This window comes from Oryctolagus cuniculus, chromosome 13, assembly GCF_051225735.1.
Source record: "Oryctolagus cuniculus isolate XC-2025 breed Fujian yellow rabbit chromosome 13, ASM5122573v1, whole genome shotgun sequence".
In the NCBI taxonomy this organism is placed as follows: domain Eukaryota; kingdom Metazoa; phylum Chordata; class Mammalia; order Lagomorpha; family Leporidae; genus Oryctolagus; species Oryctolagus cuniculus.
Genome location: NC_142879.1, coordinates 16,106,190 through 16,121,131, shown reverse-complemented (window position 1 = coordinate 16,121,131; position 14,942 = coordinate 16,106,190). Strand labels below are relative to the sequence as shown.

The window sequence follows — 14,942 nt, the reverse complement described above, 5'->3', positions numbered from 1 at the left end:
AGCACAGCGGGGCAAAGCAAATGAGAATAAAGGACAGGGAGGATAATGTGGGCTTGATGAGGTCCAATTCAGACCAAGAGCAGAGAGAATTTGGAGGGTGGAGGGAAAGGAAAGGGCCCAGCGGTGAAGACTGTAGCGACGTCAGGTCAGGAGATGAGCAAGACTGGAGCTCTCGCAAAGGCGCGGAGGGCCAATCTCCAAAGTAGCAACTGTGGCCTTCTAATTCTTTAAGGGCACATATAACTTCAAAATATTGGCCATGCAAATAAAAGAGTAAAATTCCCCTCTGACACTATCTTCTGAGCCAAGCAAATCTTTTTGGCTTTAAGTTTTACAGGAGAACTGAGAATACAAGGACACCTTGAGAAGTTCATGGAAGTGGAATTAAAAGAAGTTTATTTGGGGGGGGGGGCGCAGCCTGTGGCACAGCGGGTGAAGCCGCCACCTGCAATGCTGGCATCTCATAGTGAGTACTGGTTCCTGTTCTGGCTGCTCCACTTCTAATGCAGTACCCTGCTAACATGCTTAGGAAAGCAGTGGATGATGGCCCAAGTATTTAGGTTTCTGCTACCCATGTGGGAGACCCAGATGAAGTGCTTGGCCTGGGCCTGGGCCAGCTCTGGCCATTGTGGCCATTTGGGGAGTGAACTAGCAGATGGAAGATATCCCCTCCCCCCAATCTCTCCCTCTCTCTCTATGTAACTCTGCATTTCAAATAAATAAATAAATAAATAAATAAATAAATACTTATGGTATATTACACCTGTGGCTGTTAACTGATATGTGTTAAGACAGAAGAAAATAAGTACCTCTGATTTCTAGAATGCCTATCAAATTAATGCAAATACTGACATGAAGAACTAAAGTCTGTTAGTTGCCTGCATCTTGTTGCAGGTTTCTGGTGTGTAAAGTTTACAATGACAATGATCTTGAGAGAGAGACTTCTTTGCCACTCTAAAAATGTTCAGCTTCTCTCCAAAGAGGAGAAGGAAGATGAAAAGCTTGAACTTTTCATCTCTAACTCAAAAAAAGAAAAAAGACATGTCAGGGAGTGAAAATATTGATAATATATTGACAAGGCATACATCTTGAAGCTCCAGAAAGTTGTATTAGAATATCACTCACCAGTGTTGCTCCTTTGCTATTTGCGATACATGATTTGTAGTGCACTTCCGGCTGGTTCCAAGGCGGTTGTCTCTCACGCCATGGTTGGCAACACCTGCTCTAACATGATGTTGTGCAGAGCTGCCTTAGCCCTCTGAGACTGCAGTCAATGCCTGTGGACCTTGGAACAGTCTTGAATGTCTAATACATTTTCCTACCTTGTTTTCAATATAAACCACTTTTATTTATCTTGGGACTCCACTGGCTGAAATTCAAGGCCTCTCTCCAATGCCAGCATCTAAAATCTTCATTTTATCAGCATTGAACACATTTAAAAAGATGTCAGGATGCATTATAAAAACTTCATCAGAAAAAGCTAGAAACATCCTCCATCTTCTATCATCTCCAGATACTCAGAAGATTTATCATAGGAGAGAATGTCGGAGATGCTGCTCTGAAGACTTTAGCATAATGATTGGGCCTGCCAGGACTTGACATTATTGTGCTTATTTATTTATTTTTAAAGATTTATTTTATTTATTTGAAAGGCAGAGTTACGGGGAGAGAGAGAGAGGGAGAGGGAGGGAGAGAAAAAAAGAGAGGTCTTCTATTCGCTGGTTCACTCCCCAAATGGCTGCAATGGCCAGGGCCAGACTGAAACAGGAGCAGAGCTTCTTCTGGGTCTCCCACGTGGGTGCAGGGGCCCAAGCTCGTGGGCCATCTTCTACTGCTTTCCCAGGCCATAGCAGAGAGCTGGACTGGAAATGGAGCAGCTGGGACTTCAACTGCCACCCACATGGGATGCCGGTGTGAGGAGTCAGATGGGTTAATAGATAGTCAGGGGATCCCAATGGAATTTGGGGTGTAAAATATTTGCTTAAATCTCTTTGCCGTCTGCTTGGAAATTCTTCTTCCATGTGAGACAAAGAACCAAGGTAACAATAATTTCTCTGCTGACGTTTTCCCGTAACACTGGAATCTCAGGAGGAGGCTTTGCCCACTACGCCACAACACCAGCCTTGACATTATTGAGTTTACAGCATAATATCTTGCATTTTCTTTCCTACAAGGAGAGATGCCCTAGTCAACGGATTGTAAGTCTTGTGCCTCTCTTCATTCTATCCTTGTGTGAGTTTATTGCAAGGCGTCAGACAACAGATTGGGTGCCAAGGACCAGATGTGCAAGTATAGAGCACTGGGTGGGCATTTGGGCTGTTGGTTAAGACATCTTCAGCTGGCGCTGCGGCTCACTAGGCTAATCCTCCACCTAGCGGCGCCGGCACACTGGGTTCTAGTCCCGGTTGGGGCGCCGGATTCTGTCCTGGTTGCCCCTCTTCCAGGCCAGCTCTCTGCTGTGGCCCAGGAGTGCAGTGGAGGATGGCCCAAGTGCTAGGGCCCTGCACCCCATGGGAGACCAGGAGAAGCACCTGGCTCCTGCCTTCGGATCAGTGCGATGCACTGGCCGCAGCGTGCCAGCCGTGGTGGCCATTGGAGGGTGAACCAACGGCAAAAGGAAGACCTTTCTCTCTGTCTCTCTCTCTCTCTCTCTCTCTCTCACTGTCCACTCTGCCTGTCAAAAAAAAAAAAAAGACATCTTCTGCCCATAACAGATTGCCTGAGTTTGACTTCTGGCTCTGGCTCCTGAGTCCAGCTTCCTGCCAGTGGAGAGCCTGGGAGCCAGCAGTGATGGCTCAAATGATTGGGTTCCTGCCACCCACATGGGAGACCTGAGTTCCTAAGCTCCTGGCTTTGACCTGGCCCAGTACTGGCTATTGCCTACATTTTGGGAGAGAACCAGAATGGCTGTCTGTCTGTCTCTGTCTTCAATAAGAATTAAAAAATTATTTGGCACCTTCTGTGAGCAAATTTTATTAATTTTTTATGCTTAGATTTGGAGTTTATAAAAATGAATAGTGTGGCTCCTCTTGAAGAGCTAAGCGTAGATGCTAATGCAGTGTGTAGACATCCTCTAAGTGAAGTGCAGGGTCACAGTCCCTACTGTGCATGGGAACCTCTTCCCCAAAGGGAGGAACTTTGAGCTGGGCCTTGAGGAATGAGAGGACTTTACAGAGGAGGAAGAAACCTAACCAGCATTTAGCTAGAGGGAACAACGTTCTCATATTTTTGGGGTTAAGAAGTTTGGGAGAAATGCAAAGAGTTCTGGGTAACTAAATTTAAAGAATTAATGTGGCTGTCTTGCTTCAAGCCTCATTTGTATGTGGGGTCTTCAGAAAGTTCATGGAAATGCTATGAAAAATTATGCATGGATATCACAATTTTTCTTTGCATCAGTGTAAACTTATCTTTTAATTCCATTCTCCATGAACTTTTAAAATCCCCTTGTATTTTATTTCTGAGCATATACCGTGGCTTCTCTCTCTGTCCGGTGCTTCCTGAAGTGGTAGATAAACCATGACCCAGAGAGACTCGGCAGCTAGTGTCCCTCCACAGTGCTGTCCCGGGGGCTGGTGTGTACAGACACGCCTCTAAACCCTCCTAGTGGTTTGAGGCAAGCGAGCAGTATTTTGCTGCTAGAGACTCATTGGAGGAAGGCAGAGAGGACTGAAGCACAAAGAGCAGCCCATGCCCCACGCAGGAGCAGGTTAGATTCTAACTCTGTCCAGAGAGACCTGGTTCAGATGTGTGCATCTCCCAAGCTCACAGATGTTTACTTAGGCAGAGTGACAGAGAGGCAGAGGGAGAGACAGAGAGCTCTCAGCCACTGGTGTTGAGGCTTGGGGCTGGGCCACACTGACGCCTGGAGCCGGGAATCCATCCTGGTCTCCCACATGGGTGGCAGTGGGCCAAGCACTTTGGTCATTTTCCGCTGCCTTTCTCTGCACATTAGCAGGCAGCTGGATAGGAAGTGGGACTTGAAGCACACTCCAATATGGGATTCCAGCAAAGCCAGCGCTGGCACTGGTCCCGCTCCTTTTTAAGAGAAGGAACAGAGAGGGCAACTATCTGCCACCTTGAGACTCCCCCCCCCCCCCCAATAAACAGTCACCCTGATGGAGCAAGGACAGAAGCCGTAGAGCCATTTTAGTTCCTTGCCTGTGTGATTGACAGCAGATCCAATCCCTGAGGGTCTTCCTAGCTGCCTGCATTCTTCCCCAAACCAGCTCAGCCCCTCCGAATGCCCTCCATGTCATGACCCTCAGCTGTCTGGTCTGTATCAACTTAGCTTGTAGGGGAGCCGAGCTCTCTGCCACTTGTTGGCCCAGTGTGCATGCCGGATGTGTCACCTCTCAGGTTTATTCCCTGAATGAACTTGTTCTGCCTCCTCTTTGTTCTGTTCTTCTTTCTTGTAGACCTCACTTACCCTCCATCATTGTTTACCACCCACCAAGAAAGCAAGTGCTTAGTAGTTCAATCTTGTTCGACCCGGTTACAACTTATTTACAGAGTGTTGGTTATAGGAGTATAGGAATTCACCCCTTTCTGGAATGACCAGCTTCTAGAACATTCTAGAAAGATCCTGCTTTCTCAGGTGCATTAGTAGGGAGCTAGATCAGAAGCAGAGCAGTCAGAACTTTTTTTTTTTTGTTGTTTGTTTTTTTGTATGATTTATTTATTTATTTGCAAGTCAGAGTTACGCAGAGAGAGGAGAGGCAGAGAGAGAGAGAGAGAGGTCTTCCATCTGCTGGTTCACTTCCCAACTGGCTGCAGTGGCCAAAGCTGCGCCGATCTGAAGCCAGGAGCGAGGCTTCTTCCGGGTCTCCCACGTGGGTGCAGGAGCCCAAGCACTTGGGCCATCTTCTACTGCTCTCCCAGGCCAGAGCAGAGAGCTGGATCGAAAGTGGAGCAGCTGGTTCTGGAACCGGCGCCCATAAGGGATGCCGGCACTTCAGGCCAGGGCATTAACCCGCTGTGCCACAGTGCTAGCCCCTAGAACATTCTTGAATCAGGGTGTTCAGCTGCCTCCTGGCCATCTTCACCAGGATGTCTTGTAGGCCCTTCAACTTCCACAGATTCAAGGTCAGATCCAGTCCCGGCCATAAGCCCCATCTCAGTTGTTCTGTTTGCCATACACGGTCTTGGTTAATGGCATCACCTCCCATTCACAACGTGCCAGGTATCTAGAGGCTGCATTTGACTTCTCACTTTTCTTCATGCCTTTATATCTAACCTGTCATGAAATCATATTCATTTAAGTTTCAAAATGATTTTCAGAGGTGGATGTTTGGCCAAGTGGTTAAGATACCCATGTCGCATACTGGAGTGTCTGGGTTTGATTCTGCTTCTGATTCCAGTTTCCTGATAATGTGCACCTTGGGAAGTATCAGGTAAATCATGGCTTAGGTAGTTTAGGTCCCTGACTATGTACGCCAAAGATCTGGATTGAGTTCCTGGCTCCTGGCTCTGTCCCTGGGGCATCTCTTTCTGTCTGTATGCATGTCTCTCTATCTCTAAAATTATTTTAAAAATAAAAAATTATTTTCAAATTCCTTTTGTATTTCAGTGAACACGTAATATGCCATAGTTCATATTATGCAAAAATGCATGGCTTCTCTGCTTGGGTAGCAGGGCGGGGTGGTGTTGGAGCACATGTTTATCGAAGCTCCGTTCTTCCCAGGTGAGCTATTTCAGGTTAACTCTGTCATCTGATTTCTGTCCTCTCCTGACTTCTCTGCAGAGCTATCAGTGGGGAGGAAGCGGATTATCTCCTGCGGTGGAGAAGTGGGGCAAGGTCCGTGCCGTCCTCCGAGTTCCTGCTTGTCTCCAGCTGAGGTGCCAACCTCTGTGTTCACCAATGCATCGGTGATGCCATTAGTCTCCCTTGGTCTCTGTTACGTGTTAGCATCTGCTGCTCTTCACCTTGGACCCCGCCATGGCTTCAGGTCCTCGAGGAATCTGCATTCTATGGCTTCTGCACTTGACCATAGGCCCCTTCCTTCCACAGGTCCCTTCAGCACGCCCTTGCTTCCCTGGGCAGGTGGCAACTTCTGCACGTCATGCAGGGTGTGGTCAAGGCAGCCCCTCTGTGTGCTGGATCCCTCTCATGCCAGTGCCTTTTCTGTACCTCTGCCATTAGGCCGCGTGTTCTCAGGTCCACACATATTTGCCAAGATTTCCCATGCCTCGTCCTTTGAATTCTGCCTTCTTCGCTCCTCCTCTGGGACACGAGGGCTTTCTCTTTCTGTATGGTCAGGGTATCTCTTCCTCCACCTACAGATAGCAGACTTCCTCTCATTGGAACTGGAAGATGCTTTAACTAAAGGGGAGTGCTAATTATAGAGGAAATAAAGACTTTCACTATATTTAAAATAGTATTCTCATTACAGATGGCTGCTCATATACATATACTTATGTAAATTTTTTTCTTGAAATAAAATTATACTAATTTTTCTGAAACTTTTTTAAAAAGATTTATTGATTTATTTGAAAGAGTTACACAGAGAGAAGGAGAGGTCTTCCATCTGCTGGTTCACTCCCCAGCTGGCTGCAGTGGCCAGAGCTGTGTCCTTCTGAAGCCAGGAGCAAGGAGCCTCCTCAGGGTCTCCCATGTGGGTGCAGGGACACAAGGACTTGGGCCATCTTCCACTGCCTCCCCAGGCCATAGCAGAGAGCCGGATCGGAAGTGGAGCAGCCGGGACTTGAACCGGTGACCATATGGGATGCCAGCACTGCAGGTGGCTGCCCTACCCACTACACCACAGCACAGGCCCCTGAGACTTCCTTTTTGACTTTCCTTTTTGTTTTGGCACACTTTCTGTTAAAGGACTTTCAGATATACTTCATTTTAAAAAATAGGCATGTAATATTCCATTCTGCAACTGTGTCTTTTTTTTTTTTTTTTTTTTTTTTGACAGGCAGAGTGGACAGTGAAAGAGAGACAGGGAGAAAGGTCTTCCTTCCGTTGGTTCACCCTCCAATGGCTGCTCTGGTGGTGTGCTGCAGCCGGCACGCTGCGCCGATCTGAAGCCAGAAGCCAGGTGCTTCTCGTGGTCTCCCATGGGGGTGCAGGGCCCAAGCACTTGGGCCATCCTCCACTGCACTCCCTGGCCACAGCAGAGAGCTGAACAGGAAGAGGAGCAACTGGGACAGAATCCGGCGCCCCGACCGGGGCTAGAACCTGGGGTGCCAGCGCCGCAGGCGGAGGATTAGCCTATTGAACTGTGGCGCTGGCTGCAACTGTGTCTTAATTTGTCTATTGATGGGCATTTAGTTGATATTAGATTATTTATTTATTTTTTACTATTCGGGGTTATTTCCTTAATAGGTGTCCATTATACAAGAAAAATTAAGTTTCTATTTTTCCCTTATAACCTTGTTGGTTTTTTTTGTCCTGCTTAAAAAGATTACTCCAGGACTGAAAATATATTCTTTCTTTCTTTTCTTTTATACCTTGAAATATCTATTCATTTGAATTTTATTTTGCACTTATTCTGTGATGTAGGTAGTATTTTCCATGTGTTACTGAATTATGTAGTTTAAAAAGAAAGCTAGTTTTTCAAAGAAAATAATCAAATTGGAATCAGTTACGTGAGGTAATTTAAATTGAGGGATGTTCTGATTGACGACTTTCGCACTCATCATTTCAATTCTCATTCTTTTGTCTCAGCCACTATTGCCGATGTCCTAAGACTGTCTTTGGAGTAGGATGGATGCAAATTTCCATCTCTTATGTTTACAATAGTTAGGTTGTTAATTTCCTGGATACTCAACCACAGTTGCACGTCCCCACTGCAAATGTAGCGATGTATGAGCAGAGTTAAGGCTATTTAAAATCGCTGTAGAATCCCAAAATGCACTCCTGGAGCAAGTCTATCATACTGTTAAAAATACTTTCCACAGGTACCTGTGTAACACAATATAAAGCAGAGTCATTAGTCTTCATTTTATTTTATTTATTTATTTATTTATTTATTTTGACAGGCAGAGTGGACAGTGAGAGAGAGAGACAGAGAGAAAGGTCTTCCTTTGCCATTGGTTCACCCTCCAATGGCCGCTGCGGCTGGCACGCTGTGCTGAACGGGACTAGAACCCGGTGTGCTGGCGCCGCAAGGTGGAGGATTAGCCTAGTGATCTGCGGCGCCGGCATTAGTCTTCATTTTAAAGCTATTTTTCCATAAGTACTATTTTTGCAAGAAAAAATTTGCCCTCCCCTCTGGTATCAATATGTGTATTTCTGAAGAAATTGGGAAGCAAAATACATGTTCAAAGTGGAAGGAAGTCGCTGACCCTTGGAGCATTACACGGCAGCATGGACTGTTAGTATTTGCCGCTTACTTGTATGCTATTTTGGAATTCCCCATGCTGCTTTTTTTGCATTAGAAACATTATTTTCTAGTTTTATTTTTTTATCTTTTTCCATTTTGGTCTTGTTTGGCTGGACACATCTTCAAAGAACATCTTGGAGATTTTAAGTTTCTGGGCTGGTGTGCGAAGAGATTTGGAAGCTGTTTCTGCTGTTTTCACAAGAAAAAAACATGAACCAACTACAAACCAGTGATCTTAACTTCTTCAGAGAACTGATGACTCAAGGAAAATTGCCATCCCAAAAACTGAAGAGATAGGCAATTACATAAAATCACAACTTGTTAATGTCTTTTCATTTGATAATTTCCCATAGGGAATCTTATGAATGATTATTTCCAGAACTTAAAGGTATTATTCAATTATCTTTTGGTATCTGGAAACGAATAAAAATCCTGAAGTTATTCTTATTTCATTCTTGTAACTTGTTTCCTATCTTTTAAGGCAATGAAAACATTTGCTTTTTGGCCAGCAAAAAAGAAAAAAAAAAATTGACGGACACCTGGAGAAAGCCATGGTCAACATTTTGGCATGTTTTCTCTTTTTGTTGTAATTTTGTGGTGCACACATGACTTCCGTACAAGTAGAGTGCAATAGCACCACACGTATTTTAGGCAAATGTGGAGAGATTGATCAGTAAGCTGAATACGTAGCAGAACTGATCCCAAGGCAAATGCGACCATCGTAGAATGAATTCAGGAATATCAAAGGCAATTCACAATGAGGCCAATGAGCTTAATCATTATAGATCATGTTAAAATTTTAAAATTCATCATTTTGATCAAATTAGTCCATTTCCTGTTAACATAATGAAATATCAGAGGCTGCTAAGTTTATAAAGGAAAGAGTTTATTTGACTGCTAGTTCTGGCGGTCATGACGTGGTGCCGACACCTGCTTGATTCTGTGCAGACCTCATGGAGATGGATTGCAACAGCTGGAGCAAGAGGGGAGCTCTCGTGGTGAGGCAGGAAGTCGAAGGGACAAACTGGGGATCAATGGAGGTCTCAGGAGAACCATGTTAGCTTGTCCCAAGGATAGGGCTCCACAGACCTAGGGACTTCCCACTAGACCCTGTCTGTCAAAGGTCCCACAACCTCCACACTGCCCCGCTGAGGACCAGATCACACAGGAACCCTTGCAGGGGCAGCCCTATCCAAACCCAGCAATGGTCCAGGTGCGCGCTCCTACCTGGACGTCTCAGCTGCTGGGCTGCCTGTCACTGTCAGGTTACACCTTTGTCCTCCAGGGAGATGCACATTCAACTTCTGGTGGGGGGACTTGATATGGTCACGTTGCCTCTGCGTTGCTGGACATTCTTTCCTCTAGAATTGTAGCCAGCTAAGGTGTCTACTCATCTACTCCTGATATTTCTGCCTTTGGAGATTTGGTCGTTGGTGGTTGCACATACTATGGAGACTGTCGTACACATTTAAGCTTTTTACACAACCAGAGGAAAAATACTGCAGATGATGGTGTTCACTGTTTTGTATTTTAAAGCTTTTGGATGCATGTGATGTTTTACATAATCACACAGGCCAAGTTCATCCTTACGTTTTGGACTTATAAATGTATCTGTGGAGCAATGGACTTGGCCTTCAGGTTAGCAGAATCTGTGAATTTCCGTCTGTATCTGAGCTCTTTCGGAGCGCACAGCCATTGCAGCACCTTTGGTGGAGCCGCGTGACCCGAAGCTCCCCCAGGAGGTAGCGTCGTGTGGTTCTTATCCTCTGATGGTTGGCTCCAGCCAATAAGCCACCTTCTCCGTAAGGAACAGCTTGTTAGTGAGCCCTGTGCTGAAGGTACTCATTTCTGCTACGTGCAATGCCTGAGGCTTTCTTTAGGACTAGCAGCTGTTTTTTCTTTTGCTTTCCTTTTCCAAACATTCATTAGCCACTATTCCTCATTGTTTGACCATCTTCTATGAATGCATGAGCAGGCAGTTCCAAAATCTCTTAAATGCTATGTAGTTGCCTGTGACTGGGGAAGAATGATGAACTTGGCCACAATCTTGACAGCATTGCCAAAGCCAGCAAGTCTGTTATCTTGTGCTCCACTATAATTGAATCTTGAGCACGCGTAACTATAGGGTGGGAATGAAACAGATGCCTTGGCTCTTAAACCACACAGCACATTGCTTCTTTCTTGTCAGTGACAATGTGACACCTTCCTCTGCTGATTTGCCATCCCATAAAGGGTCCTTTATTCACACTCATGTGTGAGATTGATGTTCAAGATTGAGAAGTTTTTTTTTAAAGATTTATTTATTTATTTGAAAGGCAGAGTTACAGAGAGACAGAGGCAGAGAGAGAAAGAGAGAGAGAGAGGGAGGGAGGGAGAGAAAGAGGTCTTCCATCCACTGGTTCACTCCCCAATTGGCTGCAATGGCCGGAGCTGCACCAATCCGAAGCCAGGAGCCAGGAGCTTCCTCCAGGTCTCCCACATAGGTGCAGGGAACCAAGGACTTGGGCCATCTTCCACTGCTTTCCCAGGCCGTAGCAGAGAGCTGGATCGGAAGTGGAGCAGCTGGGACTTGAACCAGCTCCCATATGTGATGCTGGCACTGCAGGTGGCGGCTTTATCCGCTATGCCAAAGCGCTGGCCTAAGAAGTTTTTTGATATGAGAGTAAAATTAAATTTTGCATTGCCATGTGGTGCCGACATAGAACTTCTGACTGTTCCCAAAAGTGTGTTCATGTCTAATATTTAAACACTGAACATACTTAATAGTACTGCTAAGCTTTGTGTATAAAGCAGAATATGGCTCAGGTAAACTTTTGTCAGTAACATAGTTTTTAGAACTGATATCTGAGCACATCTCAAAAGGTCCATTGTTTTCAGTTTTCAAAAATTACTGACAATCTTTGGCAAACATTTCAGCAAGACTTTGTTTAAAACTCAGGCTTTTGGGGCCGGCGCTGTGGCGCAGCAGGTTAAAGCCGCCTCCTGCAGTGCCTGCATCCCATATGGGTGCCAATTCAAGTCCTGGCTGCTCCTCTTCTGATCCAGCTCACTGCTATGGCCTGGGGAAGCAGTAAAAGAGGCCCAAGTCCTTGGGCCCACGCACCTGCATGGGAGACCTGGCTTCGGATTGGCGCAGCTCCGGCCGTTGCAGTCATTTGGGGAGTGAACTAATGGAATGGAAGACCCCTCTCCCTCTGTCTCTACCTCTCTCTGTAACTCTCTTTCAAATAAATAAAATAATTCTTAAAAAAAAAAAAACCTCAGGCTTTCATAGATTCTGCATTGTAATGAGGTATCTTATTTGTCAAGTCTGTTGTATAAATCCTGTTTGTAAAATATATTTGGGTATCTTATTTTTTCCTAGTGCTCCCCTCCACCCCCCCTTTTAGTAAAAAAACCTCAATAGTCTACAATGTCTATATTTTTAAACTGTGAATATTCTGACATTAACACATAACTGCTAACTCATCTTTCTTTTAAAAAGATTTTTAAAATTTGTTTGAAAGGCAGTTACAGAGAGAGAGAGAGATAGAGATCTTCCATCTGTTGGTTCACTTCCCAAATGACCACAACATCCAGGGCTGAGCCAGGCTGAAGCCAGGAGCCAGAAACTTCATCCAGGTCTCCCTGTGGGTGCAGGTGCCAAAAGACTTGAGCCATCTTCTGCTGCTTTCTCAGGTGTGTTGGTAGGGAGCTGGATCGGAAGTGGAGCAGCTGGGACAAAAACCAGTGCTCATATGGGATGCTGGTGTTGCCGGTGTTGGCTTAACCTACTGTGCCACATCGCCGGTTCCAACCCATCTTACTTTCAGCCCATGAGTTTGAACTACAAATTGAGCCTGGATGGTACCTGATGGTACCTGATGCTCCACTTTCCTGTTTACCTTTTTGGGCTCTTAAAAGCCTTTTTCACACCTTCTATGTTGTTTCCCAACTTCCCGTGTGTTCTCTCCATCTTTGCTTTTTGGTGATGCATCACTTTTTTTTCAATAAACAACCCCAAACACTGAAAAGAAATCTTCCCCAGACAACTGTCCTTGCAGCCACCCACCCAGTAGCTTCTACTCCCACTCACTGCACCTGCTTGCTTGCTCCCGTAGTGGGCAAACCCTCCGCGGCATAGCCAAGCCGACGGGGGATGGTGTGGTGGCATCCTTTTGTTAGCGTGTGAGGAGGGGGTCACCTGCCGGGTGTGGAAGGAGACTTGGGGCCCAGGTGCTTCTAAAATCCTTAAGCAAGCCTTCAAGCAATCCTCATATTTTTGGCTCATTCTCTCCACCCCTTCCCAAGTTGTGGCACCAGTTCCTGAAGTTTTGGTATACCCTGGGTTGCTTCTCACATCCTCCTTCTGCCTGTTATCACTCTTCCTGATTCTTCGGTTCCAGTTTTTAATCGCTGTTTCTTCTCCTGTTCTGTTTGTTCATGGGGGCTGTGGCTTTTACAAGGGTTTTCTTTTGCTTCCAGGAGAACGTGCCCCGGGTAGCTGGTGGTCTGTGAAGCAAGTGAGGAGGCACTTGGGGCAGACGTGAACCCAACCCACAGTCTGTGTAAGTGAGCAGTTGGATGCCCCACCTTCAGCAGGACATACAAATGCTTGTTCTTCAATGCCACTGAGATGTGTGCAGATGGGAGCTGATCAACAGTTCAAAAATACTGAGAAATACAGGTGAACTAAGAGAACTGTGCCAGTGTCTTAGGAGCCACCTGCAGTCCCTCCCGTCACAGCCACCCCCCTCTCAGTCGCTAAACAACTCCTAACAATACCTTTTGTGTTTATATAAATGGAATCACATTCAACTATTGTTTTAATAGCTGGTACCTTAAACGTTATGTGCCTGAGATTGGTTTGTGCAGATACGTGAGGTTTTAGTTCATTTATTTTTATTGCTGTATTGCATTGTATAAATAAATTTCAGTATATTTAGCCTGTGGTTTATGAATATTTAGATTTTCATTATTGTGCTCCCAGTGGGCGTGTCATAGATGCAGTATGGAGCATGGTATGAGAGGGCCTCCATCCTACGCTTGGATCTGTGACTGAGGTTGTCGGGGCAGAAGGCACACACGCTTTCCACTCCACCAGGTAATGCCGAATGTTCTCCACATTCATTGTGTTCATCCCGTGCCCTCTGCGGTGAGTGGGAGCCTGGGCCTCCCGTGGTGCCATGAAGGACTCACACGGATGTCCTTCTTGGTGGGTGGGTTGTGGAGTACCGCCGTGACCTGTTTCACACTTCATTACTGCTGTGGCTTCTATGTGGTCTGTCCACCGCGCATTCATGGAGGCCTGGTCCCCCGTGGGCCGTGCTGAAGCAGCGGAGCCTGTAAGAGGTGGGGCCTAGCTGAAGGTGCTTAGGGCTGGGAGAAAGATCAGAGCTTTGTTCAAAGACTGCATTCTCGTCCCCATGGGCGCTTTCGCGAGAGTGAGCCTGGCCCTTGCGCAGTCCCTGACTTCCTGGGTCTGCACGCAGTCTCTTCCGTGTGCTCCCAGCACTGAGATGCCCTCTGCCGTGAGGCCCTCTCCAGAGCTCGGCAGATGCTGGCACCTGCCTCTGAGCCTCCAGGACTGTGAGCAAAGCAAACCCCTTTTCATTATAAAGCACCCAGCCTCAGGTGTCTTGTTACAGCAACACAGAATGGACTAAGAAAACCATGAATGGTGGAAGCATCCTTTTACTACGATTGCATAGTATTTTTTGGTCAGATATCCATTCAAATATTTTTGTTACTTTTTTATTGGATTTATTATCTTTGTTCATTAATTTGCAGGATTTCTTAAATATTCCAAACCTTTGTTACAGGTGTTGCAAACACATTTTTCCATTTGTGGCTTTTGTTTTTAAACTTTATGGTGTCTTAGTGATAAACACAATTCTGCTTTTTTTTTCTTCATTTCAACAAATATTTTCTGAGCACCTAATATGGGTAGAAATATTTTTGGCATCAGGGATAAATGAGTAAGCAAAATGGACCCATCCCCTGCCCTCAGAAATTCTGTATTCTAGTAGGATAAGACAAGCAATAAAAATAAGTAAAACTAAGGAAAAGAGTTTGAAATCCATGCTACAAGGCGTCTTCAAAAGTTCATAGGCAAAATATATATGAAAAAATTATGGGGCTGGCATTGTGGCACAGTGGGTCAGGATGCTGCCCGTGATGCCAGCATCCCATCTGGGTGCCAGTTTGAGTCCCGGCTGCTCCACTTTCAATTCAGCTCCCTGCTAATACACCTGGGAAAGCAGTGGAGGATGGGCCCAAGTGTTTGGGCCCCTACACCCAATGGGAGACCCAAATGAAGCTCCTGGCTCCTGGCTTCGACCTGGCCAAGCCCTGGCTATTGTTGCCATTTAGGGAGTGAACCAGTGGATGGAAGATCTTGTCTCTGCCTCTATCTCTGTAACTCTGCCTTTCAAATAAATAAATAAATCTTTTAAAAAGAAAGAAAAAAATATGCATGCATTTAAAAATTTTTACCCCAAAATAAGTGCATCATTTTTTGGAGGATATTATCATGAGCTTTGCCCAAACTCTTTTTAAAAATTAAGTAATCAAAGGCCAGCACTGTGGTGCAGCAGGTAAATCCACCGCTTGCAGTGCCGGCATCCCATATGGGCG

General features: G+C 45.7%; 1 protein-coding gene across 10 annotated transcripts in view; it reads left to right on the top strand.

Annotated features, from left to right (window-relative positions):
• The window catches only part of LOC138845056 (uncharacterized), a 61,352-nt gene extending 48,119 nt beyond the window's left edge, over nucleotides 1–13,233 (top strand). For 4 of the 10 annotated variants that reach the window (XR_016219511.1, XR_016219515.1, XR_016219510.1 and 1 more), the window contains one exon: nucleotides 5,741–6,179. Coding sequence is in view for 3 of the 10 variants with exons in the window: in XM_089312054.1 (XP_089168180.1) it covers nucleotides 5,741–5,835; nucleotides 12,792–12,824 (128 nt within the window). In the remaining 7 variants the exon portion in view is untranslated. Of the gene's footprint in view, nucleotides 1–5,740; nucleotides 6,180–12,791 lie in introns of those variants that run through there. The other 6 variants (XR_016219513.1, XM_089312052.1, XM_089312054.1 and 3 more) reach the window with 3 other exon arrangements.
• Nucleotides 13,234–14,942: the final 1,709 nt, after the last annotated feature.